The sequence below is a fragment of the Chlorocebus sabaeus genome, chromosome 2 (genome assembly GCF_047675955.1).
Source record: "Chlorocebus sabaeus isolate Y175 chromosome 2, mChlSab1.0.hap1, whole genome shotgun sequence".
NCBI classification, from domain to species: domain Eukaryota; kingdom Metazoa; phylum Chordata; class Mammalia; order Primates; family Cercopithecidae; genus Chlorocebus; species Chlorocebus sabaeus.
Window position 1 is genome coordinate 42,404,294 of NC_132905.1, and position 27,768 is coordinate 42,432,061.

The 27,768-nt window shown below is 47.1% G+C and overlaps 1 protein-coding gene and 1 pseudogene across 3 annotated transcripts; one reads left to right on the forward strand and one right to left on the reverse strand.

Annotated features, from left to right (window-relative positions):
• Positions 1 to 877: 877 nt before the first annotated feature.
• Positions 878 to 18,738, forward strand: LOC140709447 (endoplasmic reticulum-Golgi intermediate compartment protein 3-like). Of its 3 annotated transcripts, none has more exons than XM_073008213.1 (8): positions 878 to 1,004; positions 1,138 to 1,208; positions 1,328 to 1,415; positions 1,637 to 1,756; positions 6,185 to 6,278; positions 7,598 to 7,763; positions 7,892 to 7,949; positions 17,938 to 18,738. In XM_073008213.1, exons 1-8 carry the CDS (start codon positions 917 to 919, stop codon positions 18,045 to 18,047), a joined length of 795 nt encoding a protein of 264 aa, XP_072864314.1. In that variant the 5' UTR covers positions 878 to 916; the 3' UTR covers positions 18,048 to 18,738. The 3 variants fall into 3 exon arrangements, with proteins under 3 accessions (XP_072864314.1, XP_072864318.1, XP_072864320.1); XM_073008217.1 differs by lacking the exon at positions 17,938 to 18,738 and adding an exon at positions 11,399 to 12,072; XM_073008219.1 differs by lacking the exon at positions 17,938 to 18,738 and having other exon boundaries at positions 7,892 to 9,755.
• Positions 3,108 to 4,670, reverse strand: LOC140709449 (large ribosomal subunit protein eL36-like; annotated as a pseudogene).
• Positions 18,739 to 27,768: the final 9,030 nt, after the last annotated feature.

Consider the following 27,768-nt stretch of genomic DNA (forward strand, 5'->3'; position numbering starts at 1 on the left):
ACATGGTGCTTTTACTTCCTAAAGTGGAATTCCTGTATGAAAGCCTATGAGCTTTTATATCTTACTCATTGCAGCTGCATTACTGTGGGAGCTGTCCCGCTAGAGACACTGGGCTGCAATGGGAATTGTCAGGGACAGCTTAAACTCCACATCACTTGAGTCTAAACCTGGAGTGGCAGAGCGTGTCCGTGAGGTTTCCAGGGCCTGGAGAGCAATTTAGGGTAATATTCAGAAAGCAGCGCTCAGGAGAAGCACTGGGACGCTCTTTAGGTAAAATCACCCCAGAAGACCCTGGTTCCCAGAGTACTTTGAGGTCCGGAAGAACTGGGCTGGAAGCAGGTCCTGCTATTAATTGGCTGTGATCTTGGGCAAGTTAATTAACTTCTCCAGGTCACAGTTTGCTCTTTGGAAAACGGAGATAAGTCACACCTGCTTTCAGAGCGGACATCTTTACATCAGAATCACCCGGGTGCCATTCCTAGCGTTTCAGCTTCAGTAGGTGGGAATCAATTATTTGTATTTCTAATAGGTAATCAGTTGATAATGATGCGGCCGGACCGGTACACTCGAAAAACTACTGTTCCAGTGTATTTCAAGATGTTCCAAGAGTCTTAAACACTTGGCGCAGTTCCGAGCATGAGGCACACGAACGGTGCTATTAGCGTTTCTAACCCCGCAGAGAACTCCTCGCACCCCGGTCCTCAGAATACCCGCCCCGGACAGCGGACGCCCGGGCCGTCCAGACCCAATTGCCCGCGCAAGGGGGCGTGACAGCATTGGTGGGCGGGGCCGCCTGTAAGAGAACGCGGCTAAAGGTGGGGCCAAGGGTGCGGCTTGCTGCGCCTGCCTGAGGAAAAAGAGGGGGCGTGGCTCCAGGCCGGAAGAGGGAGTCTGTAGGGGCGGGCCGGCGGTCCCCATGGAGGCGCTGGGGAAGCTGAAGCAGTTCGATGCCTACCCCAAGACTTTGGAGGACTTCCGGGTCAAGACCTGCGGGGGCGCCACGGGTAGGCCGCGGCGAGGCCGGGGTCGCGGGGAGGGGGGCGTCCTAGAGCTTGACCCGGGCTCCTGGACTCTGGCCTGCCGGTGTCTAAGGGAGCAGATTCGAGGCCATTCTGACCCTCGCCCCTTGTCCTGCAGTGACCATTGTCAGTGGCCTTCTCATGCTGCTACTGTTCCTGTCCGAGCTGCAGTATTACCTCACCACGGAGGTAAGGGGCGGGGCTTAGTGCGTGGGCGGGTCTTGGCATTCTAGGAGTAGGACCTTTAGGAGTGGGAGTGGGAAAGGAGAGGTTTGGGGCCAAGTCTTACTGAGGCAGCGCTACCCCAGGTGCATCCTGAGCTCTACGTGGACAAGTCGCGGGGAGATAAACTGAAGGTCAACATTGATGTTCTTTTTCCGCACATGCCTTGTGCCTGTGAGTACCTCTCCATGGGTGGAAGTGGAGAGACCCAGGGTTCTCATGTGGGCTGCCAGATTCACACCTCCACCCTTAGGTTCTGGACTGGACCCCAGGACAACCTCCTTCTCCTAATCCCGTTCTGCCCCAGGACAGGCCCAGTATCCCCTTCCCCTCCAAAACCCACATCCCCTTGTGCCTAGGGTCCCAGTACCTTAGCCTGACTTTCCTGCTTCCAGATCTGAGTATTGATGCCATGGATGTGGCTGGGGAACAGCAGCTGGATGTGGAACACAACCTGTTCAAGCAACGACTAGACAAAGATGGCATCCCGGTGAGCTCAGAGGCTGAGCGGCATGGTAACCAGGGGAGGGGGCTGGGTCTCAGATCCCAAAGCTGGACGTGCCCAAGCCTACATGCTGGCAAGTGGACTGTGGCAGGCATAGTGATACATTAAACAACTAAGACCTAGAGAAGTCAAGTGACTTGCCTAGGGTCCCCCAGCTAGTAAGAGTCAGAGTGAGCTAAAATCATCTATACGTATTGAGTCGGGTAATCTACCTGGCTGCTATTCTCAGAGGTCCTCAATACCTGCACATGGTAGTTTGAATATGAGAGGTTTGAAGATAGGTCTTATGTGCTCTTGCCTTGGTAGAACTGTCTAGATGGACCCAGGCTTCTCTGAGTGTTTGCTTTCCCAGCCCATCGGCTGAATTCAGCCCTTAATGCTCTTCCCCTTTGGAATGCAGGTGGTTTAAGATTAGAATTGAGGTTCTCAAGTCACATTGCCTGAGTTCACATCTAACTTTGTCTCCTGCAGTCTGTGAGGTTTAGCTAGAAAGTGGTGATAAAGCAGTAGTACCAACCACATGGAATTGTAAGATCAAATGAAGTAATATGTGTAAAATGCCTGGTACAGAGTGGGGACCCACTTTTACCTTCCTTTCCTGCCTCCGTTAACTCAGTTTCCCACCACAGCAAAACCGTCCTCAAAGCTGGGATTTCTAACACCTTAGAGATTACTCTGGTGGGGAGTTTTATCATTTGTTGTTTCAGCGGATAAATGCAGACCACCAGTGGAACCAACATAATTTGCTATAGGATTGGATGTGGAGTGTAAGAGAGCAAAGTCATGGTTGTGGATTCCAACGCTTTCAGCCTGAGCAAATGAATGACTTGAGATGGAGATGACTGGAGGAGAAGGTTTTTTTGGTGGGAGGGGGGAGTGGCTATTAGATATCCACTACTGTGTAACAAAGTACTCCAAAAGTTAGTAGTTTGATACAATAAAAATTTGTTTTTTCAGTTTCCCTGGGTCAGGAATTTAGGAGTGGCTTGTTTGGGTGATTTGGGTTTAGGGTATCTCCTGAGGTTGCAGTCATCTAAGGATTGATGGGGAACTGCAGGATCTACTTTATCTATCTGGAGACAGAGTCTCATTCTGTCACCCAGGCTGGAGTGCAGTGGCACGATCTTGGCTCACTGCAACTTCCGCCTCCCAGGTTCCAGTGATTCTCCTGCCTCAGCCTCCTGAGTATTTGGGATAACAGGCGTGTGCCACCACGCCCAGCTAATTTTTTGTATTTTCAGTAGAGACGGGGTTGCACCTTGTTAGGCAGGATGGTCTTGATCTCTTGACCTCGTGATCTGTCCGCCTCAGCTTCCCAAAGTGTTGGGATTACAGGCGTCAGCCACTGCGCCTGGCCTACTTATTTGTTGTTTAAATTTATTTTTTTTTCTGTCAAGCTGTTCTTTATTTCAGAGAGAGGGCGGGGCAGGGGCTCAGTCTCTCTTGGCAGCAGCTTTCCTCATGACAGCCGGGACGTTGCTCAGCTCCTCTTCCCTCCTCTTGGCCCGCATGTGTGCCCCACTCTTTTCTTGATGAACTTGAGAGCCCGTTTGTCATTGGAGACCTTCAGTAACTCCATGGCGTGCTGCTCATACGGGGCAAAACCATACACCTCTTGGATCATGTCCCACATGAATTTGGTGTGTTTGGTCAGGTGCCCACGGTGGCGGCCGTGCCTGGGCTTGCTCATATTCTTGGTCATCTTGTGGCCCTTGTCGAGGCACACAGCCATAGCGGGTAGCACAGAGCCATGGCTGCTGCTCTCCAATGACAGCTGTGGCAGAAGGGCGGGTGGCGCGCAGGGATCTACTTTTTTTTTTTTTTTTTTTTTTGAGAGTCTCACTCTGTCACCCAGGCTGGAGTGCAATGGTGCGATCTCAGCTCACTGCAACCTCTGCCTCCTGGCTTCAGGTGATTCTCCTGCCTCAGCCTCCCGAGTAGCTGTGATTACAGGTGCCAGCCAACACACTCAGCCAATTTTTGTATTTTTAGTAGAAACAGGGTTTCGCCATGGTGGCCAGGCTGGTCTCGAACTCCTGACCTCAGGTGATCCACCCGCCTCGGCCTCCCAGAGTGCTGGGATTACAGGCATGAGCCACCATGCCCAGCCGGGGATCTACTTTTAAAGGGCTCACTCATAGGGCTATTGGCCGGATGCCGCAGTGCCTCACCACATGGACCTCTCAGTAGGGCTGCTTGTGTGTCCTTACATCATGGCAACTGGCTTCCCCCACTTGGATCTTGTAAGTGAGTCGAGAGAGAACAAAGTAGAAGCCATAACCTTTGGCCAGGCATGGTGGCTCACTCCTTGTAGTCCCAACACTTTTGGAGGCTGAGGCAGTTGGATCACCTGAAGTCAGGAGTTCGAGACCAGTCTGGCCAACATGGTAGAATCCCATCTCTACTAAAAATACAAAAAAAAAAAAAAAAAAAAAAAAAGGAATTAGCCGGGCCTGGTGGCGGGCAACTGTAATTTCAGCTACTCGGGAGGCTGAGGTAGGAGAATTGCTTGAACCCGAGAGGTGGAGGTTGCAGTGAGCCGAGATTGCGCCACTGCACTCAATCCTGGGCAACAAGAGTGAAACTCTTATCTCAACAACAACAAAAAAGCTGTAACCTTTTTTATGACCTAACCTCAGAAGTTGTACACCATCATTTCTGCAATAAACTAGTGGTTACTCAGGCCAGCCTGTTGCGGGAGAGGACTACATAGGGTGTGGATACTAGGAAGTGGGGATCATTGAAGTCATCTTGGGAACTAGCTTCCACAGAGTAAGGTCAGGATTTGGGGGAAAGAGGAATCTTAGGTTTGGGTAAATTTGGGGTTCCTATTTTATACTCTGGTGATATTAAGAGGCAATTAGATGTACCAGTCTAGAATTTAGAGGCGTTATCCGTAGGTAGAGGGTAGTTTAAACAATTGGACTAAGTGAGGAAACTAGGGAGTAAATGTAGGTAGAGGAGAGGTCTTGGGGCCTGTACCCTGGGCATCTCCAATATTTAAAAGTCAGGACAGGAAGGAAGATTGAGACAAATTAGCCATTGACATGGAAGAACCAAGAGGTGTCCCAAAAGCCAAGTGGAGAGAGTTTCAAGAAGAGAGAGTGAGCAGTTGTATCAGAAGCTACTGATAGTCCAGTAAAATGAGTGAGAATTGACCATTGAAATTGACAACACAGAGATTCCTAGAGACTTTGAAAGGAACAATTTTGATACTGTTGAGGATGAGAATCGGATCAAAGAGCAATAAAGGAAGTGGAGACATTACCTATAGATGACTTTTGGAGTTTCACTGTAAGGGAGAGCTGAGAAATGGGGCGGGGTCTAAAGGAGAAAGTGGTGAGATGGTGGGTTTGGTGGTGAGAGCAAGTGAAGTTCTGTTGCTTCTCTTCATAGTGGAAATTGAAAGCAAGGACATTAGCTAAGTGAAGAAAGAGGAAGGTTTTGGGAGCCTAAGGAGAGAGGAGAAGGTCTAAGTCACCTTAGAGAATGGGAGAGTGAACTGATTAGAGGAATGAAGTGGAATTGCCAGGCAGTCCTAAGGGAGTTTCAGGCAAGAAGTAGGTACAGAGAGTTGAATGGAACCAGGGTTTGGGTTTTGCTGGATTTGTAAAACGAAAGATGAGAGGAACAGGGAGTTGTGGTTATGTGCAAGAGAATAATTACAGTGCACCATGGGATTTAAGGAGGGAAGTGAGGACATGATAGTGTCAATAGTGTCAAAGAATTGATGGATTTCAGGTACTAAATAGTGAACTGGGAAAATAAGGGTAAGTAGTTGAAGACTCAGACACTTGAAGTTGAATTTGTGAAGGTTTGCAGTTATTGGCAATGACAGGATGGATCTAGGTATGATTATGGAAATGGGTAGCCAAGGTGAGATGGCAAAATCAAGATTATCATGAGTTGGGAGGTCATTATTCAGTATTGAAATCACCAGTTATGATGGGGTGACTAGAGTGAGGCAAAGAGCCGGTGCAGAGGGAGAGGTCTGAGGAGAAGCATCATGGCAAGGAGGTTAGTGGCATACACGTTGGAATTAGCTGAAATCTGTTTCCTCGGTTGCATTGGGCAAAGTCACTTCTCATCAGTGAGCCTCAGCATCTTCTCAATAAAACAGGGATAATTACCCCCACCCTCAAAGAGTCATTGTGGGGATGAAATGAGACGATAGTTGTGAAGTACAGTGATCTGTACCCAGCTAATGTTCAGTATTTACTGTTAACTATTTTCTTACTGTTTTTTTTATTAAAAGAATTGTTATGTATGTAGAAGTACTTAATGCCTGACCCGTAGCATGTACTACATGAATATTAGTTATTATTATAACTTTTATTTATCCCCAGGCCGCTGGCCAAAGGGCTTGTGCAGGGACTGGGGCCACCGATTTCACTGTGTCTGGCCCCAGCTGATGCCTCTGCTTCTCCCCTCCCCTTAGAGCTTGGGAAAGTCGAGGTGACGGTGTTTGACCCTGACTCCCTGGACCCTGATCGCTGTGAGAGCTGCTATGGTGCTGAGGCAGAAGATATCAAGTGAGCCAGGGGGAGTGGGAGCAGGGTTTCCATCAGGTGCCGTGTGTCAGTCAGCCTTAGCCTCAGTCAGACTGGCAGTTGGGGAGGTCAGACCAAGAATCTAGAGTGGGCGGGTATGTGCCTCTGTCATTGATCCTGGTGCAAGTGACTGAGGCTTTGTGACCAGGCCCCACCTGGGAGCTGCTGACCTAGAGATGAAGCTAAAGTGGTCTCTGCTCTTCTGCCTAGAGAAACGGTTCACAGGTGGTCTCTGGAGTCCGGCTGCCTGGCTTCTTTCCCTGTTTCATTGGGCCAAGCCATGTAACCTCTCTATGTGAAGAGGGATGATAATAACATCTTCTTGTTAAGAGTCACATATGGATTAGCTGTATACTGTGTGTAAATCACTGAGGTGGAAGGTCCGGCCCAGATTATCAGACCCTCAGTATCTGATAACTACTGCTGTGTTTCCCAGGCCCTGACTTCCACAAGACTGATTCAGCAGGTCTGGAGTGGGGCCTGGGAATATGTACTTCCATCTTTTTTTGTTGTAGAAAAATATGTGACACAAAATTTACCATTTTAACCATTTTTAAGTGTGCAACTCAGTGGCACTAGGTATCTTCACAGTGTCATGCAGTCACCACTGTCTGTCCTAAAACTTGTCATCACCCCAAACAATGGGAATATGTATTTTTCACAGTCCTAGTCTGGGCACAATGGCTGTAATCCCTAGCACTTTGGGAGGCCGTGGTAGGTGAATCACTTGAGCTCAGGAGTTTGAGACCAGCCTGGGTAACACAGCAAGACCCTATGTCTACAGAAAATTTTAAAAATTAAAAAAAAAAGGCCGGGCGCGGTGGCTCAAGCCTGTAATCCCAGCACTTTGGGAGGCCAAGACGGGCGGATCACAAGGTCAGGAGATCGAGACCATCCTGGCTAACACGGTGAAACCCCGTCTCTACTAAAAATACAAAAAAACTAGCCGGGCGAGGTGGCGGGCGCCTGTAGTCCCAGCTACTCAGGAGGCTGAGGCAGGAGAATGGCATAAACCCGGGAGGCAGAGCTTGCAGTGAGCTGAGATCCGGCCACTGCACTCCAATCTGGGCGACAGAGCAAGACTCCGTCTCAAAAAAAAAAAAAAAAAAAAAAAAAAAAAAAAAAAAAAAAAAACAGTCCTTCTGCTACTGAGGAAACACATTTGGAGAACGTTTGGTGGTCAGGGATGAGTCTAGCAGAGCCTTCATTAGCAGGCAGAGCTGCTCGGGCTCTGTTTCCCCAGATGCCAGCACTGGACTTGTGCCTCTTTGACACTCTCACCGTCACTCCCTGCCCTACAGGTGCTGTAACACCTGTGAAGATGTGCGAGAGGCATATCGCCGTCGAGGCTGGGCCTTCAAGAACCCAGATACTATTGAGCAGTGCCGGCGAGAGGGCTTCAGCCAGAAGATGCAGGAGCAGAAGAATGAAGGCTGCCAGGTGTATGGCTTCTTGGAGGTCAATAAGGTGTCAGGAGGGATCAAGGCAAGATAGGGCCGGCTGGGCAAGCTCCACTGGGAACCGAGGGCCCACTCAGGCCCTGAGTAGGCAAAAGGAGGACACAGCCAGAGAATGAGAGAGAATGTTCCTTACAGGTGGCCGGAAACTTCCACTTTGCCCCTGGGAAGAGCTTCCAGCAGTCCCATGTGCATGGTGAGTGATCTGCCCCTGCTGGGGAGATTTAGATGCTGGCCACCTTCTTGGTGGGTTTGAGTGGTCCTCTCCTGCCTGCTGCTCATTTGTCTTGGCAACCATTTGGCCAGAGCAGGCCTTCATCTCGGCAGCAGTTTGGCACAGTGGCTAAGAGCACAGGCCAAGGAGCCAGACTGCCTGCATTCAGATACCAGTTTCAGACCTTACTGGCTGTGTGACTTTGAGAAGGTTTCTTCATCTTTTTAACTCCTGTTTTCTACTTTATAAAATGGTGATGAGGGCACTTATCTCACAGGGTGTGTGTGCAGGTTAAAGATGATAGCACGGAGCCTGGCTTGTGGTAGGTGCTTGTTGAGATGGTAGCCGCCAGTGTCCGACGATAACCTGTGCATGAGGCTTTGGGAGAAGCAGAGCTAGGTTGGAGCACAGGTTCTGCCACTCCTGAGCTATGTCATATTTGGGAAATACTGAGCCCTATTCAGTTGCTTCTTCTGCAAAATGGGGATGATGATAATAGTACCCACTCATAGGGCTGCTGGGGTGAACAAATGAGATTTATTCTCATTCATTTGTTCATTCAGGCATTCACAAAATATTTAGTAATCACCTACTAGTTTAGTTGCTAAGGGTATAGTAGTGAACAAAGTCTGTGCCCTCAGAACATTCTAGTAAAGAAATAGACAATAAGTATATAAAACATAAATAGTCCCCAATTAAAAATGATTCATCTTGTAATTTTTTACTTTATGATGGGTATTACATGCATTTTTCACTTAACGATATTTTCTTTTTCTTTTTTTCTTTTTTTTTGAGTCTCACTCTGTCGCCCAGGCTGGAGTGCAGTGGCATGATCTTGACTCACTGCAACCTCCATCTCCCGGGTTCAAGTGATTCTCCTGCCTCAGCCTCCTGAGTAGCTGGGTCTACAGGTGCATGCCACCACGCCCAGCTAACTTTTGTATTTTTAATAGAGATGGGGTTTCATTATGTTGGCCAGGCTGGTCTTGAACTCCTGACCTCAAGTGATCCGCCCACATCGGCCTCCCAAAGTGCTGGGATTACAGACATGAGCCACCGCACCTGGCCAGCTTACAATGAGTTTATTGGGACCTAACCCCAGTGTAGGTCAGGGAGCATCTGTATATGGTATTATCAGATGCTGTTAAGTCATGTGGACCAAAACAAGGCAGGATAAAGATGGTAGTGGGGAGGGGCTAGGGTAGGGCAGGGAGGGTCCTATTTTAAATATGGAGGTCAGGGAAAGACTCCTTGATGAGGTAATATTTGAGCAAAGACCTGAAGACAGTGAGGGAGCCAGCCATATGGATGTCTGGGGAGGAAATGTAACAAGCAGAGAGAACAGTAAATGCAAATTCCTGAGGCTAGAATGTGCTTGGCAAGTTCAAGATATAGTAAGAAGGTCAGGGTGGCTGGAGCAGAGGAGCATGCTTAGAAATGAAGTGAGAGAGGCCGGGTGCAGTCACCCACACCTGTAATCCCAGCACTTTGGGAGGCCGAGGCGGGTGGATCACCTGAGGTCAGGAGTGCAAGACCAGCCTGGCCAACATGGTGGAACCCTGTCTCTACTAAAAATACAAAAATTAGCTGGGTGTGGTGGCGCATGCCTATAAACCGAGCTACTCGGGAGGCTGAGGCATGAGAATTTCTTGAACCTGGGAGGTGGAAGTTACAGTGAGCTGAGATCGTGCCATTGCACTCTAGCCTGGGTAACAGAGCAAGACTCCGTTTCAAAAAAAAAAAAAAGAAGTGAGAGAGGTCACAGGGCCATATCATGCAGGGCTTGCAGGGGCATTGTAGGGACTCGGGCCTTTACTGTGCATGAGATGAGAAGCCATTGTAGGGCTTTGAAGAAGGTGAGGGATGATCTAACTTAACTTAAAAGGTAAGCGGCTCTCCAGCTGCTCTGTGGACAAGACTGGTTGGGGAAAGGACGGAAGCAGAGAGTCCCTTTAGGAGGCTCTTGCAGTGATCAATCCAGGCAAAAGATGGTGGGGCTCAGCCCAGAGTGGCAGTGGGAGTGGTGGGAAGTGACTGCCTTCTGGATGTATTTTGAAGGTAGAGCTGAGAAGAGTTCCTGATGGGCATTAGGGACAAAGGAAAAAGGAGTCAGGGATACCTTCAAAGTTTTGTACCAGAGTAGTAAGAAGGATGGAGTTGCCTGTAATCCTAGCACTTTGGGAAGCCAAGGCAGGTGGATTGCCTGAGCTCAGGAGTTAGAGACCAGCCTGACCAACATGGTGAAACCCTGTCTCTACTAAAAATACAAAAAATCAGCCGGGTGTGGTGGTGTGCGCCTGTAGTCCCAGCTACTTAGGAGACTGAGGTAGGAGAATTGCTTGAACCTGGGAGGTGGATGTTGCAGTAAGCTGAGATGATGCCATTTCACTCCAGCTTGGGTGACAGAGCAAGATTCCATCTCCATTAAAAAAAAAAAGAAAAGAAAAGGATGGAGTTGCCATTTAACAAGAGGAGGAAGACTCAAGGCAGGTTTAGATGTTCGGAAATGGGATCTTACAGCTGGTATTCGGCTTTTGACGTGTTCAGACCACTAGCGTCTAGGTGTCCTTCTAGACACACAAGGTGTCAAGTAAGTAGTTTTCCATTCAAGCCTGGAGTTCAGGGAGAGGACTTGCCTGGAGATGCAAATGTTGGCATCATCCAGCCATGGGACTGGATGAAATCACCCTGAAGGGGAGGGTAGATGGAAAAGAGGGGAGCTCAAAGGGCTGGGTGCCAGGCCTCCCACATTAGAGGCCAAAGGTGTCAGGGGGAACTGGCAGGGGAGACCAGTAAGAAACCTTGGTGGAGGAGGAGTGTAAGCCAGGCAGGATGTGGCAGGATGCCGCACTCTGACAGGTGTTTCAGATACCGCATCAGATGCTTCTGGATGTCTAGCAGGAATTGGCCATGGGATATACAATGTAACAGTCATTTATTATAGCCTTGCCTGAGTCATTTGAGGGGTGTGATAGGACCACCCTCGAGTGGGTCCAGGAGGGAATGGGAGAGGAGTTGGAGCCAGTGAGTACTGACAGTTCTATAGTGGAATTTGCCTAGGGGAGGAGAGAGCATGAACTGAAGCTGGAGGGAAATGTGGAGCCGAGGGAGGCTTTTCTAAGGATAGTGATGTAGCAAAATGTTAATATGCCATTGGAAATTACCAACTAAAGAGACCATAAATGATGCTCTAGAGACGAGACAAACAATGACCGGAGTGAAGTCCTGGAGAAAGAAGACAGAATCTGGTGCCTTACACATGTGGAAAGGCCAAACTTAGCAACTTCTAAGACCAGCCCCTAGCCCCACAAAGTGATAACCCAACATTTATCTTAAAATTTGAGTAAAACAGAGCTAAACTAAGTGTCAGAGTCAGGTACAAAATCCAGCTTGGCCGCACCTGCTGCTGGCACAGTCTCTCTGTTCTCTAGGCCCGTGTCCTGATATGTACGATGGCCTCTAAAGTTCCTAGTTCTCCAGCCACATTTTAGCACTTACACGCTCCTGCATTCCAGCATCTCTACTGAGCTGCAGACTGCTGCCTTCTAACTTTTTAAATGAGGTAACTGTTCTGAAGTTGAAAAAACAATTGACTGGAAACTGGAAAACCTGTGTTCAAGTTGAAGCTCTACCTCCAATATGCTGTAAATTCAGACGAATTCCTTAACTTGACCCATAATTTGTGTTGGCTCAGTTTCTTCATTTGTAAGACAATCTAATTGTCCAGCTAGGTGCTCTTTAGTGTTCAAAACAAAACTCATTACCTTTCCCAACACATTCTATCTCCTGAACTCTGATGTCGTTTACCCAGTTTCCTGAGGATCCTCCAAGATCCCGATTCCTCCCTCTCATTCATTATGGGCTCCCTCTCTGCCCCTGCTCTAATAGTTACAAGTCGTGTTTGCTTCATGCCTGTAAAACCCAGACACTGATCTCAGTGCCACTGACCTGACACAGTTCAGACCATACACCTCTCACCTGTTCTATCAGCCACCCAGTAGCCATCTCTGTTCCATTCTTTTCTCTCTTCAATCCATTCCCCATATTGCTGTCACAGTTATCTTCAAAACACAAAAATTACCCTATCACGCCGGGCGTGGTGGCTCAAGCCTGTAATCCCAGCACTTTGGGAGGCTGAGACGGGCGGATCACGAGGTCAGGAGATCGAGACCATCCTGGTTAATACGGTGAAACCCTGTCTCTACTAAAAAGTACAAAAAACTAGCCGGGCGAGGTGGCGGGCGCCTGTAGTCCCAGCTACTCGGGAGGCTGAGGGAGGAGAATGGCGTGAACCCGGGAGGCGGAGCTTGCAGTGAGCTGAGATCTGGCCACTGCACTCAAGCCTGGGCGATAGAGCGAGACTCCGTCTCAAAAAAAAAAAAAAAAAAAAAAAAAAAATTACCCTATCACTTCCTTGTCTAAAATCCTCTACCAGCTCCCAGCATGCCTTACGAGTGAACAACAAACTCATGTAGGCTGTGAGCCACCTTCCTAGCCTCCCCAAAGATCCTATTGATCACCCGCTCTAGTGTGACCACGTGACTTTGTGCTGCAGCATCCTTTGGCTGGGTTGCCTCACTTCCTTCTCAGATCAGTAACCTCATCCTTGAGGATGGAAAGGCTCATATGTCACCTCCTCTACCACAGCTCATACTGGTGTTTCTCCTTCATGCTCCTTGCTACACCTCCTTGGTATCACTTATTGTGGTGAACTCTATTATCTGTTTTTGTGCCCCTCTTCCAGCAAAATGTGTCCTAATATCCACATAATGCCTGCTCTATGACAGAAGTGAAATACAGAATTTAGAGTGCAGGCTCTGGAGCCAGAGTGCCAGGGTTCAAATCCTAGCTTTCCTGCTGTGTCACCTTAGGCAATATACTTAAATCTCCCCAATCCTATGCATATATAGCTGAAAAAAGTGGAAATCAATAGTTTAAAAACATCAAAAAGTTATTTTTGTTTTGTTTGGGACAGGGTCTCCCTCTGTCACTCAGGCTGGAATGCAGTGGCACTATCATGGCTCACTGCAGCTTTGAACTCCTGGGCCCCAAGCGATCCTCCCGCCTCAGCCTCCCAAAGTGCTGGGATTACAGGCAGGAGTCATGGCACCGGGCCCTCAAAGGGTTATCAGAAAGACAAGAGATAATGTACATGAAGTGCTTAGCACTCTCCCTGGCGTAGCAGCAGTAGAAAAATACAAATAATCATAATATTAATAGTAGCAGCAGGAGAACAAGAATATTAATAGCTAACACTGACTCAGCCCTTACTGTATGTGAGGCATATGCACAGACCCTTACACGTGCCACTCATTTTGCGTCCACTACATCACGCGTTGGGTACTATTACCCTCACCATCCCCATTTTTGCGTATGAGAAAACTGAGAGCACAGAAAGCTTGAGTAACTGCCCCAAAGTCACACTACAGAACCAGAATCTCAGCCAGGTTCCAGAGGCCTAGCTTTTCCTGACCACGCTTAGATGCCTGAGTGGGCAAGATATGCTAAATTATCAAGCAACCTGTAAACATTTTGTTTAAGGGTCCGGAACAAATCTGTCCAAGGAAAAATGCTAAAATGTGCTCAGATGAGGAAATTCACCAAATCGCTGGGTAGCGTAAGCATGAATGCTTTTTCCTCCCGAATTTTGTTTTGCTGCTTCCCAACATTTTTCCGGACCTCGGGGAGAACAAGGTGCGAAAGTAAACCCTGCCGGGGGGGCCGCCCCGCCCCAGAGCCCCGGGCCCAACCCCGGCACGCCCGGTCCCAGTCTATCCGCCCCTCACATTGAAGGCAGGCAGCTGCCCTTCCGGCGCGCGGTGCAGCTGGCGGATCAGTTCCATGGTTTTCTCGCAGAACATGGCGGACGCTTTCTGCTTCTGCAGCCTTGCCAACTGCCAGCTCTCACGCCAAAACGGTATCTGCGCTCTGGGCCGTCTCACTCCTTTCCTTCTAAGTCCTACAGCGCCAGGCTCTCGCCTCCGCCTCCGCTCTTTGGCGCCAAACAAAGCTAACCAATAGGAACGCGGCCTATGGCGCCCGAAAAGGGACATCCGCCGCTCAGCCGCATTCCAGGAGGGGCGGAGTGAGAGGGGTCCTTCCAAGGTGAGGTCCCCGCCCCAGAGATGGGAGAACCCCTCGGCTGAGCAGAGAGGGCTTTTCGAGTTCTCAGGCGGCGGGCCGGGCAACTCTACAAGCAGCAGAGCTGGAAATAAATGCACGCCCCGCAGCTTCCTTCTCATTTTCCTTTTCATTCTTGTTTAGGTTCAAGGGGGCACTTTGAGGTTAAGTGGAAAGGCCCAAAAACTTGGTATGCATTGGTAGGACGCAAGCGTTTCAGTTTTGCAGTGCGGGTTTTCTGTTTGATATTAAAATGAAGCTATCTTTTATTGGGTACCTAGTGCTGGTAGGGACTGCAGTGTATTTCATTCTCACGATTATCTGTGAAGTGTTTTAAGACCCGGGATTAATAACAAAACAGAAGTTAGGTAACTTGCCCAAGGTCACACAGCTCCAGAGTGGTTAGACATTTAGGCTTTCCATTTCTAACACCACAGTACCACCCTTTGATTTTAAAGCAGTCGTTTAAAATATTTGTAGTATCTGGCTTAGAGTAACACAAATTCACTAGGCATTTTCTTGGCTAGATGGTTATGGAATATTTCTTAACCATATAGAATAGAAGATGGGAATCACTGCTAAAGAATTGTTTTATTAGGCAATTTTTCAAAAAGCAATGTTAATTTCTAACAAGCAATCTTGGATTAATTCTAGTTAACCCTATAAACTATGATGATCTTTTGCAAATACACAGTAGGTATGTCATCTGAGGAATGGGCATGGGAATGGCCTACTCAGGCTTATGTTGAATAACCACATTGCCTTTTGTTTTTTTTTTTTTTTTTTTTTTTTTGGTGACAGGGTCTTAACTCCCGTTGCCCAGGTGGAGTGCAGTGGCGGCATTTCAGCTCACTGCAGCCTCCACTTCCCGGGCCGAGATGATTTTCCCCTCTCAGCCCTCTGAGTAGCTGGGACTACAGGCTCAGGCCACCACACCTGGCTATTTTGCATTTTAAGTAGAGACGGGGTTTCACCATGTTGGCCAGTCTGGCCTACAACTGCTGAGCTCAACGGATCCATCCACCTGGGCCTCCCAAAGTGCTAGAATTACCGCGTGGGCCATCACGCCCAGCAAACATTGCCTTTTTGAAACCGCCTTTGAAAAAATTATAATTGAGAAAATTATTACAGTGAACGAGATCTGATGTAATTGGCTCCATCTTGCTTCTAACCGCCAAGCCATCCTTGTTCATTCCTGGGCTTAGGACGAATTAACTTGGGGAGAAACTTAGTTTATAGTTTAATTTTGAAACAAACACGTAACAGCCCTTTACCAAAGCAAAACCCCTTCTTGCCTGGGGACTAGATTGCTTTTTTTTTTTTTTTTTTTTTTTTTTTTTTTTTTGAGACGGAGTCTTTCTCTGCCGTCCAGGCTGGAGCGCAGTGGCGCGATCTTGGCTCACTGCGAGCTCCGCCTCCCAGGTTCACGCCTTTCGCCTGCCTCAGCCTCCCGAGTAGCTGGAACTGCAGGCGCCCGCCACTACGCCTGGCTAATTTTTTTGTATTTTTAGTAGAGATGGGGTTTCACTGTGTCAGCCAGGATGGTCTGGATCTCCTGACCTCGTGATCCGCCTGCCACGGCCTCCCGAAGTGCTGGGATTACAGGCCTGAGCCACCGCGCCCGGCTAGATTGCCTTTGCAGGAGTAACAAATTAACCACAAGACTAGAAATTTAGGAGTCATGCAGCAGGAGGCTACAAGATTCTGAAACCTCCCCGAGTGCTCCTAGGGATAACATCACTATTATTAAACCTAAGACCAGTGCTTGAGATATTTTGCAGACCCTGCACTTGATGGGATCAGCTGGCACCACCCAGATCAATAAACTGGCTGATCTGGTCTTGTGGTCCCCACCCACGAAGTGACTCAGCCCAAGAGGGCCTCTTTGACTCTCTATGATTTTATCTCTGATCCAACCAATCAGCACCCCTCACTTTGTGATCCCCTACCCACTACATTACCCTTTAAAATCTCTATCTTGGAGTTTTCTAGGAGACTGATTTGAGCGATAATAAAACTCCAGTCTCCTGTACAGCTGGGTCTGCATGAATTAAACTCTTTCTCAGCCAGGCCCAGTGACTCATGCCTGTAATCCCAGCACGTTGGGAGACTGAGGTGGGTGGATCACCTGAGGTCAGGAGTTTGAGACCAGTCTGGCCAACATGGTGAAAACCCATCTCTACTAAAAATACAAAAATTAGCCTGGCCAGGCATGGTGGCTCACACCTGTAATCCCAGCACTTTGGGAGGCCAAGGTGGGTGGATCATCTGAGGTCAGCAGTTCAAAACCAGCCTGGCCAACACAGCCAAACCCCGTTTCTACTAAAAATACAAAAAAATTAGCTGAGCATGGCAGCACACACCTGTAATCCCAGCTACTTAGGAGGCTGAGGCAGGAGAATCGTTTGAACCCGGGAGGTAGAGGTTGCAGTGGGCCGAGATCGCCCCATTGCATTCCATCCTGGGCAACAGAGACTCCGTCTCAAAAAAAAAAAAAAATTAGCTGGGCATGGTGGCACATACCTGTAATCCCAGCTACTCAGGAGGCTGAGGCAGGAGAATCTCTTGAACACAGGAGGAGGAGGTTGCCATGAGCTGAGATTGTGCCATTGCACTCCGGCCTGGGTGACAGAGCAAGACTGTCTCAAAAAAAAAAAAAAAAAAAACAAACCCAAAAAACTTTGTCTCTATTACGACTCCCCCGTCCTGATAAATCAGTTCTGTCTGGGCAGTGGACAAGGAGAACCCCTTGGGCAATTTCATTTTCCTCTCTACAGTAAGGAACAGTTTATCCAGGTGTTTTTCTCAAATACACAACTCTAGATTGGACCATGCTGCAGGACTGAATCAAGGACCAGCATGCACTACCCTCCTCGGCCATACGCCTTTTTAATTTCCGCCCAGAGGCAAGGTTCCTTAATGACCCCAAGACTCACTTCCTTACCAGTAGAATGAGAACAGTGGAACCACCTCTAAGGAGTTGAGATGATTCAGTTATACTTTCTGCAAATATTTATGAAATGCCTAGTGTTGAAGTTAAACCCAAACTCTAAAATAGTTAAAGAGATTTATTCTGAGCCAATGAGTGACCATGGCCCATGAACAACCTCAAGAGGTCCTGAGAAAGCATGCGCGAGGCAGTGCAGTTACAGGTTACAGTTGGTTTTACGTGTTTTAGGGAGACAGGAATTATAGGTAAAATCATAAATCAACATATGGAAGGTATACTTTTGTTTAGCCTAAAGAGGTGGGATATCTTGAAGCAGGGAGTTTACAGATTTTCTGATTATCAATTGGTGTAAAGAGTCAAGTTTTGTCTAAAGACTGTCAACAGAAGGAAATTACTGAGTTAAGGGAGAGGTTGTGGAGACCAAGGTTCTTGTTATATGGATGAAGCCTCATAGACAGCAGCCTTCTGAGATAATTGATGGTAAATGTCTCTTTTCGGATCTTAAAAGGTATGTTAAACTCTTTTTTAACCTCTCCTAGATTCAGGAAAGACCTGGCTGCATTAATGGAGATTCTTTACAGATGCAAATTCCCCACACAAAAGATGGCTTTCCAGGGCCATTCCAAAATATTTCAAAGAAGTATATTTTGGGGTAAAACATCTTGATTTCCTTCAGAGTCTGCTATCTGTCATGTGATGCTATATCAGTCAGGTTGGAGTTTGGACCTTACTGCCACAAAGAGTGTGTTTGTGAGTCTTAAGATCTTTATTTTAATGTTAATGCTGGCCAGTTGTGACTACACTCCAAAAGGGAGGGGGTACAACAAGGTGTGTTCCACTTTGCTTCTTGTCATAGCCAATAATTCTGGGTTTTTTTGGTTTTGTTTTGTTTTTTTTCAGGTTTCTCTGGGGTCCCTTTGGCCCAGAAGGGGTCCATCCAGTCAGCAGGGGATGGAGGGTTTGGGATTTTATTTTTGGTTTACACTAATATTAGTCTGGCATTGACCTAGATACTGAAAATAAAGCAGTAAACAAAGTCCTTTCTACAGAGTCTACAATCCAGTGTGGGAAAACGGCAACATACAGATACACTGATAAGAAATATATTGGTGATAAAGCACTAAGAATAACCCAAGGAAAGTGAACAGAGTGAAGGTGAAAGAGTCAGGGTTTTGAGTTCAAGTGTTCAGAGAAGGTACAGACCTAAATGGGGAGAAAATAACCCAAGTGGTTATGGGCCTCAGGCAAGGCAGGGAATTCCAGGCAGAGGAATCAAACTGCAAAGGCCCCAGGAAGGTTGGGTGAGGACCAGCAAAGAGGCAGTGATGCTGGAGCAGGGAGATGATAGGAGAGGCCAGGGTTCAGGTCAGATGTTGGGAGCCGAAAAGGCCAAAGGGATTGTGACCAACTCAGCATTCCACTGGAGGCTATATTATCAAACAGCAAACTGTTTATCACAAATGCAGGATGTGAGCAAACTCACACTGTGCCTGCCACCAAAAGGTTTGCTGAGGGCCTCACTCCCTGGCACTGGACTCCTTGAAGTTATCTACTGAGAAATCTATTGCCTATTGTTCAAAGGATACAGTCTGGCAAGGCTGCTATGAACCAAACAGCTGACTATTACCTGACAATCACCCCCCCATTTATTGCTATCTGTTTTGCCTAATAAATATGGAGGGCTGTGTAAAGCTCAGGGCCCTTGTCCACTAGAGGCAAGGTGTCCCCGACCCCTTCTTCCAAATATACTCTTTTGTCTCTTGTCTTTTATTCCTGCGTTCGCCCCCCTTTGTTAAGTCCCCCTAGGTCAATGCAGGTTACAAGTGGCACCCCCAATCAGCGACAGAATCAGGTGCTCTACAAAGTGGCGCCTGAACAGGGACTTCAAGGATGTGAACAAAGAAGTTTCGCTGGAGCAGAGGAACTGAAATTGACAAGGCGAACAGGGACCCCAGGACGAGTCTGCTGGCAGCAGATGTAAAGTCAGTGCCCTAAAGAGGTACTGGGAGCAGTGCTTTAAAGAAGTACTGGGAATAGGAAGCTTTCTGAATCAGGGTAACAAGGGGCAGAATTTGTCTATTAAAGAAAAACATTATGTGCAGTTGCTTAAAGTTCTGTTGAGACAGTCTGGAGCTCAAGTTAATTCACAGGCACTAACTAACCTCCTGCAGAAGCCATAAAAGGTTATTACACATAACCCATGGTTTCCACAGGCAGGCATTCTTTTTTTTTTTTTTTTTTGAGACAGAATCTTGCTCTGTCATCAGGCTGGAGTGCAGTGGTGCAATCTCAGCTCACTGCAACCTCTGCCTCCTAGGTTCAAGCGATTCCACTGCCTCGGCCTCCCGAGTAGCTGGGACTACAGGCATGCACCACCATGCCCAGCTAACTTTTTGTATTTTTGTAGAGACGGGGTTTCACCATGTTGGCTAGGATGGTCTCGATCTCACGACCTCGTGATCCACCCGCTTTGGCCTCCCAAAGTGCTGGGATTACAGGCATGAGCCACCACACCCGGCCATTAGGCAGGCACTCTTGATGTGGAAAATTGAGCTAGAGCAGGAGAAGGATTAAAACAGACTCATCAAAAAGGTCCTAAAGTTGATTCTTCTGTTTTTTTCCACTTGGAGTTTAATTCGTACTGTACTTCTGCCATTATCTCCTTATTATTCTGCGGGGCAGCAGGCTGAATTTAAAAATCTGAAAGAATCTGTTGTCCCACCCACAGCTCCAATTGAAAATAAAGAACAGGGTAGGGAGGATAAAAATTGGCCTATACCGCCTCCTCCAGTTGCAGAAATATCTGTACCGCTTCCTTCAGTAGCAGAAATAGAGACCCCAATACAAAGAATTTTACATTCTGCTGCCATAGCTGGAGAGTCCTTAGGACCTTGTGCTTTTCCTATTTCTGTAAGGCCTGATCCAAATAATCCACAGCAGATTATTCATGAACACACTCCACGAGAGTTTAAGTTGTTAAAAAGGAATTAAAAGCGAGTGTGGTAAATAATGGCATACAGAGCCCATTTACCTTAGGATTGCTAGAATCCGTGTTTGGTGCTACGAGTCTTTTACCCTTTGATGTGAAACACTTGGAGCGAGCTTGGTTGTCCACTAGCGCATATCTGACATGGAATTTAAATTGGCAAGAAATATGTGCAGACTAGGCTAGACAGAATCATGTTGCTAGACACGGAAACATTACAGAGGATATGCTGTTAGGTAATGGCCCTTATTCAGACCTGGAATATCAAATGGCACTCCCAGACACTGCTTATCAGCAGTGCGCACAGGCCGCTAAATGCGCCTGGGCCACAATTCCTGAAGAGGGAGTCCCAGTACAATCCTTTTTACATATCATGCAAGGGTTGCAAGAGCCCTATGCACATTTTCTTTTTTTTTTTTTCTGAGACAGAGTCTTGCTTTGTTGCCCAGGCTGCAGTGCAGTTGCACGATCTTGGCTCACTACAAGCTCCGCCTCCCAGGTTCACACTATTTTCCTGCCTCAGCCTCCCAAGTAGCTGGGACTACAGGTGCCCGCCACCACGCCCGGATAATTTTTTAAATTTTAGTGGAGATGGGGTTTCACCATGTTAGCCAAGATGGTCTCAATCTCCTGACCTCGTGATCCACCTGTCTCGGCCTCCCAAAGTGCTGGGATTACAGGTGTGAGCCACTGCACCTGGCCGCCCTATGCACATTTTCTTGCAAGATTGCAAAAGGCAGTGAAGTGTCAAATTCCTCATACTACAGCTGCAGAAATGCTAACCTTAACTCTAGCTTTTGAGAATGCAAACACGGATTGTAAACATGCACTGGCACTGGTGAGGTGTACAAAAAACTTGGGAAATTGTCAGGATGTGGGAACTGAGCTTCATTACTCTGCAATGTTAGCACAAGCAATGGTTAATTTAACAGTTGACAAATCTAAAAGGAGCCAAGGGTCAAACCCTAAAATGGGAAAATGTTATAATTGTGGAAAAACTGGACATTTTAAAAAGGAATGCTGCCAGATCTCAGGACAGAAATGACCTTACAGTACAGTGTCCCACCCAGCAGAAAAAAAGCCAGGACTTTGTCCTTGCTGTAACAAAGGAAATCACTGGGCTAATTGGTGTCGCTCAAAATTTCATCAGAATGGCACCCCCATGCCAGGAAACGAGATGGGGCCTAGACCAGGGCCCCACAAACAATGAGGGCATTCCCAGTCCAGACCTCAACCCTGTTTCAGGGAAAGGATAAGTTCCTGGAGGCACATTGATTCCCTCACCCCAGGAACACCACAAAGTGCAGGATTAGATCTACCCGCCAGAGAAAGAATCACGTTAGTAGGGGAAGACAAACCTATCAAAGTTCCCACTGGTATTTGGGGATCTTTACCAACAGCATACATGGGACTAATTTTAGGCAAAAGCCATTTTAATTTGCAAGGGACTGTAGTCCCAGGATTGATTGACTCCAATTATGAAGGAGAAATTCAAGTAGTTTTAATGTCACAAGATCTTTAGGTTTTTGAACTGGGAGAATATATTGCTAATTATTGCTTATTCCCTGCAAATTACACCCTTCTGCACAAAAGGAGAAACAAGGAAATAAAGGGTTTGGGAGCACAACTACATGGGAATCTATGTATCCCAACCCATAGGCTCTAATAGACCTACCTGTGTAATACAAATTAAAGGAAAGAAATTTTATGGGCTTATGGATATAGGAGCTGATGCATCAGTAATATCTAAAGACTACTGGCCCCCATCCTGGGCCTTGCAATTAACTTCTACGTCCCTAGTGGGAGTAGGAACAGCTCAAAGTGTTCAACAGAGCCCTGAGATTTTATCTTGTCTTGTTCCGGATGGACAGTCATGTACTTCTCAGCCTTATGTTTCAAATATAGCTATCAATTTATGGGGTCGAGACTTACAGCATGGGATATGAAACTTACAAATAAAAACTTTGATAACCCAGGATTTAAAATGAGGAAGAACATGGAATATCAGAGGGAAAAAGGTTAAGAAAATTTCAAGGAAATCCTAACCCGATTATCAGTAACTGGAAAAACAGATAGAAAAGGGCTAGGACATCAGGATTTCTGATGGGGGTCATTGATATTTCTCCTCCACCCACTGCCTTACCATCAGAATGGCTCAGTGACAAACCCATATGGGTGGATCAATGGCCCCTATCTCAGGAGAAGCTGACACAACTTCAGCAGCTAGTAAAAGAACAATGGGATGCCAGACACATAGAGGAGTCAGCCCCTGGAATTCTCCAGTGTTTGTTATTACAAAAAAGTCCAGAAGATGGTGACTGCTACATGATTTAAGAGCTATTAATGCACATATAAAATTGATGGGTACCTTACAAAAAGGCTTACCATCTCCAGTGGCTATTCCAAGAGACTGGCCTCTTGTAGTAATAGATCTTAAGGATTGCTTCTTTACTATACCCTTACACAAGAAGGATAAGCCTCGATTCATCTTCTCTGTGCCTTCTATTAATCAAAGAGAACCTGTTTCTCATTATCAATGGAGAGTTTACCCCAGGGCATGCTTAACAGTCCTACGCTGTGTCAGCATTTTGTAGGACAGGCATTAAAGGAGCCTCGGAATACATTTCCTACTGCTTACACCATTCATTTTATGGATGATATTCTTTTTGCTGCTCCTACAGATCAAATCCTACAACAGTTATTCAGAGAAACAAAGCAGGCTTTGACTAAATGGAATCTCCAAATAGCTCCAGAAATGGTACAAACAACTTCCCCACACCAATACTTAGGAACTATTGTTAGAGAGAAGTGTATAGCCTCAGAAAGTAGTTCTCCATAAAGACAGGTTACAGACTTTAAATGATGTTCAGCAATTATTAGGAGATATTAATTGGCTATGGCCAATGTTAGGTATTGCTACCTACCAACTTACACATCTTTACCAAACCCTGCAGGGAGATTCTTCTGTAAATTCCCTGCAGCAATTAACTAAAGAGGCAGAAGCTGAATTATGGCTTGTAGAGCAAAGGTTATTGCAGAGACATGCCCCAAGGCTACAATTGCAAAAACCCTTGCTTTTGTTTATTCTTCCTACCCCCAACTCTCCAACAGGACTTTTGGACCAGTTCATAGACAAGTCTGTAACAGTAATTGAATGGCTCTTTCTACCTAATGAAACAGTCAAAACCCTGCAAGTTTATCTTTCTTTAATTACACAGATTATGACTATGGGCAGGCATAAGTCAAAAATGCTTACAGGATATGACCCTGACAAAATTATTGTTCCTTTATACTCCCAGCAACAAGCCGCAGCTTGGGAAATGTCGACTGCCTGGCAAACTACTTTTGCAGACTTTATGGGTGCTATAGATAACCACTACCCCTCAAGACAAAATTTTACAGTTTTTTTTTTTTTTTTTTTTTTTTTTTTGAGACGGAGTCTCGCTCTGTCGCCCAGTCTGGAGTGTAGTGGCCGGATCTCAGCTCACTGCAAGCTCCGCCTCCCGGGTTCATGCCATTCTCCTGCCTCAGCCTCCCGAGTAGCTGGAACTACAGGCGTCCGCCACCTCGCCCGGCTAGTTTTTTGTATTTTTTAGTAGAGACGGGGTTTCACCGGGTTAGCCAGGATGGTCTCGATCTCCTGACTTGTGATCCGCCCGTCTCGGCCTCCCAAAGTGCTGGGATTACAGGCGTGAGCCACCGCGCCTGGCCTAATTTTACAGTTTTATAAAATCCATTATTTCATTCTTCCTGTGATTACTCATCACAAGCCTATTCCAGGTGGACAGACTTATTTTACTGATGGCTCTTCCAAAGGTCCTGCCGCTATCTATGGACCAAAACATATTCAAACAATAATGACCTCTGGAGTTTCAGCGCAACACTCAGAGCTAATTGCAGTCATTCAGGTTTTACAGCTCACAGCTTCAGATCCTATTAACATTGTCTGTGATTCAGCTTATGTTGTAAATGTAGCCAGTCACACAGGAACTGCTACAATTAAAAGTACACTAGACCCAGAACTCCTTCCCTTCCCTTCCCCTCCCCTTCCCCTCCCCCTTTTCCTCTCCCCCTTCCCCCTTTTCCTCTCTCCCTTCCCCCTTTCCCCTTCCCTTCCCTTTTCTCTTTTCTTTCGTTTTTGAGACAGAGTCTCACTCTATTGCCAAGACTGGAGTGCAGTGGAATGATCTCAGCTCACTGCAACCTCTGCCTCCTGGGTTCAAGCAATTCTCCTTCCTCAGCCTCCACCACCATGTCCAGCTAATTGTTTTGTATTTTTAGTAGAGACGGGGTTTCACCATATTGGCCAGGCCAGTCTGCAACTCCTGATCTTGTGATCCTCTCACCTTGACCTCCCAAAGTGCTGGGATTACAGGTGTGAGCCACTGCGCCCGGCCAGCTTAACTTATATGTAAGACTTCAACAAGTTATTCACACTCATGCAGGTCCTTTTCATATTTCTCATATTCGCTCTCACACACAACTTCCTGGGCCACTATGTCTAGGTAATGAGAAAGCAGACAAGCTGATTGGTTCTGTGTTTCAGCAAGCTCAAGTGTCTCATGAGCTTCTGCACCAAAGTACTGCCGCCCTTACTTGCATGTTACATTTATCTCGCAGCCAAACTAGGGCTATAATACAAGCCTGTCCTACTTGCCAGCATGTCCCTGGAACCACACCTGTAGAAAGCTGTAGCCCACGAGGTTTGGCTCCAAATGAAATTCAGCAAATGGATATTACATGTCATGCGGGTCCGTGTGAAGAGACCACCGAACAGGCTTTGTGTGAGCAATAAAGCATTTTGATCACCTGGGTGCAGGTGGGCTGAGTCCGAAAAGAGTCAGCGAAGGGAGATAAGGGTGGGGCCATTTTATAGGATTTGGGTAGGTAAAGGAAAATTCCAGTCAAAAGGGGGTTGTTCTCTGGCAGGCAGGAGTGAGAGTCACAAGGTGCTCAGTGGGGGAGCTTTTTGAGCCAGGATGAGCCAGGCACAAGATAATGTCATCGCTTAAGGCAAGGACCGGCCACTTTCACTTCTTTTGTTGGTGGAATGTCATCAGTTAAGGTGGGGCAGGGCATTTTCACTTCTTTTGTGATTCTTCAGTTACTTCAGGCCATCTGGGCATATACGTGCAAGTCACAGGGGATGCGATGGCTTGGCTTGGGCTCAGAGGCCTGACATTACACACATAGCAACCTGTGGTAAGCTTAGCTATGTTCATATGACTATAGACACTTATTCTCATATGCTGCATGCTACATGCCAAACACGTGAGACAGCTGGTCATGTACAATGACATTGTCTGTCATCATTTGCTCACATGGGGATACGTAAGCAATTAAAAACTGACAATGAACCCACTTATACTAGTCATGCTTTTCAAAATGTCTTACAGCTTATAACCCATAAAATTGGAATTCCTTATAATTTCAATTTTAGAGGACAACGCATTGTAGAGCGGGCACATCAAACATTATAATGCACGTTGAAAATACAAAAGGGGGTATAGGAGGCCAACTACCACTTCAATCAAAACTACATTTAGCCTTATTTACCTTAAATTTTTTGACTCCTGGTACGGATGGTAAGACTCCAGCAGAAAGACACTGTCAAGTGTTAGAGGAAAAGAGGAAAGTTTATCCGAAAGTGTTATGGAAATCCCTGGAAGAAGGAAAATGGAAACGTCCAGTGGATTTACTGACATGGAGAAGAGGGTATACTTCTGTTTTCACAGGCGATGGACAAACCGTGTGGGTGCCCTCAAGGTGCATGCAACCATGGAATAGGAGCCTGGGGGAACCCAGTGTCAGGCCTCTGAGCCCAAGCCAAGCCATCGCATCCCCTGTGACTTGCACGTATATGCCCAGATGGCCTGAAGTAACTGAAGAATCACAAAAGAAGTGAAAATGCCCTGCCCCGCCTTAACTGATGACATTCCACCACAAAAGATGTGAAAATGGCCGGTCCTTGCCTTAAGCGATGACATTATCTTGTGCCTGGCTCATCCTGGCTCAAAAAGCTCCCCCACTGAGCACCTTGTGACTCCCACTTCTGCCGGCCAGAGAACAATCCCCCCTTTGACTGGAATTTTCCTTTACCTACCCAAATCCTATAAAATGGCCCCACCCTTATCTCCCTTCACTGACTCTCTTTTCGGACTCAGCCCGCCTGCACCAGGTTATTAAAAAGCTTTATTGCTCACACAAAGCCTGTTTGGTGGTCCCTTCACACGGAAGCGCATGACACCCAAGGCGGCCAACCATGGGCCCAGTCCCTCCGATACAAGCCATGAGCCAGCTGAGCCTGAGTGCAAAGATGGAGAGAAGGCCGACCAGAGTGATGATGACATCAACCCCCACAACCTGGGGACAACTCAAGAAAACCACGCAGGAAGATGAGAAACTACTGGAGCATCAGTGACAGGCAAAACCCCCTGATTCCATGTTCTTGGCCATGTTAGCCATAGTGTCCTGTGCAGTATTGTAGCAGGACAAGCGGCAGACAAAACTCCTCAGACACCGAGTTAAAGAAGGAACAGGTTTACTCGGAGGGGAGCATTGGCAAGACTTCTGTCTCCAGAGCCGAGCTCCCCAAATAAGCAATTCTGTCCCTTTTAAGGGCTCACAACTCTAAGGGGGTGCACATGAGAGGGTCGTGATTGAGCAAGCAGGGGGTATGCGACTGGGGGCTGTGTGCACTGGTAATTAGATCAGAACAAAACAAGATAGGGATTTTCACAGTGCGTTCCTATACAATGTCTGTAATCTATAGATAACAGAACCAATTAGGTCAGGGTGCGGCACTGGGCTGTCTGCCTGTGGATTTCATTTCTGCCTTTTAGTTTTTACTTCTTTTTTCTTTGGAGGCAGAAATTGGACATAAGACAATATGATGGGTGGTCTCCTCTCTTAGTATGTTTTCGCTGTGCAGAGGCAAAAACATTATGCATATGTTCTCAATCCCCCAGCAGTACGACCTATACTTTGGAGCAACACGCCTCCTGAGATTTATCACGATCAGGGAGTGTGGGCTCCAGGAACCCTAACTCCCCCTGACATAGAACAGTTAGACTCTCAGAATAATGTCATTAATTATACTGCTCCACTGGAAGGACTTCCTTTGTGTATCACCACAAAGACGTTGCTCAGCCATAGCTGTCTTACAATTCAAGCTCAAACATGGTTGAGTCACTATGGAAAAATTATGTACTTTTTTTTTTTTTTTGAGACGGAGTCTCGCTCTGTCGCCCAGGCTGGAGTGCAGTGGCCGGATCTCAGCTCACTGCAAGCTACACCTCCCGGGTTTACGCCATTCTCCTGCCTCAGCCTCCCGAGTAGCTGGGACCACAGACGCCCGCCACCTCGCCTGGCTAGTTTTTTGTATTTTTTAGTAGAGACAGGGTTTCACCGTGTTAGCCAGGATGGTCTTGATCTCCTGACCTCGTGATCTGCCCGTCTCGGCCTCCCAAAGTGCTGGGATTACAGGCTTGAGCCACCGCGCCCGGCCTATGTACTTGTTAAGTCTTGGTTCTATTAATGTAACTGGTGTGCTAACCAACCTTTCCTGGCCCAGTTGCCCTAATTGTGCTGATTATACAGAACAGATTCCACTCAATAGTTCCTACCCTACTCCGTGGACCCAGTATCTTGCTCCACTGGCTAGAAAACAATCTATGTCAACTGGAGACATTGTGGATTGGGGACCTAAAGGTCAATTAGATCGAAAAGATGAAAATCAGAAATCA

Coding starts and splice junctions, on each gene's coding strand:
- LOC140709447 (XM_073008213.1), top strand. CDS start 917: ATGGAGGCGCTGGGGAAGCTGAAGCAGTTCGATGCCTACCCCAAGACT. Junction 1,005..1,137: donor GACCTGCGGGGGCGCCACGG/GTAGGCCGCGGC, acceptor CTTGTCCTGCAG/TGACCATTGTCAGTGGCCTT. Junction 7,764..7,891: donor GCTTCTTGGAGGTCAATAAG/GTGTCAGGAGGG, acceptor TGTTCCTTACAG/GTGGCCGGAAACTTCCACTT.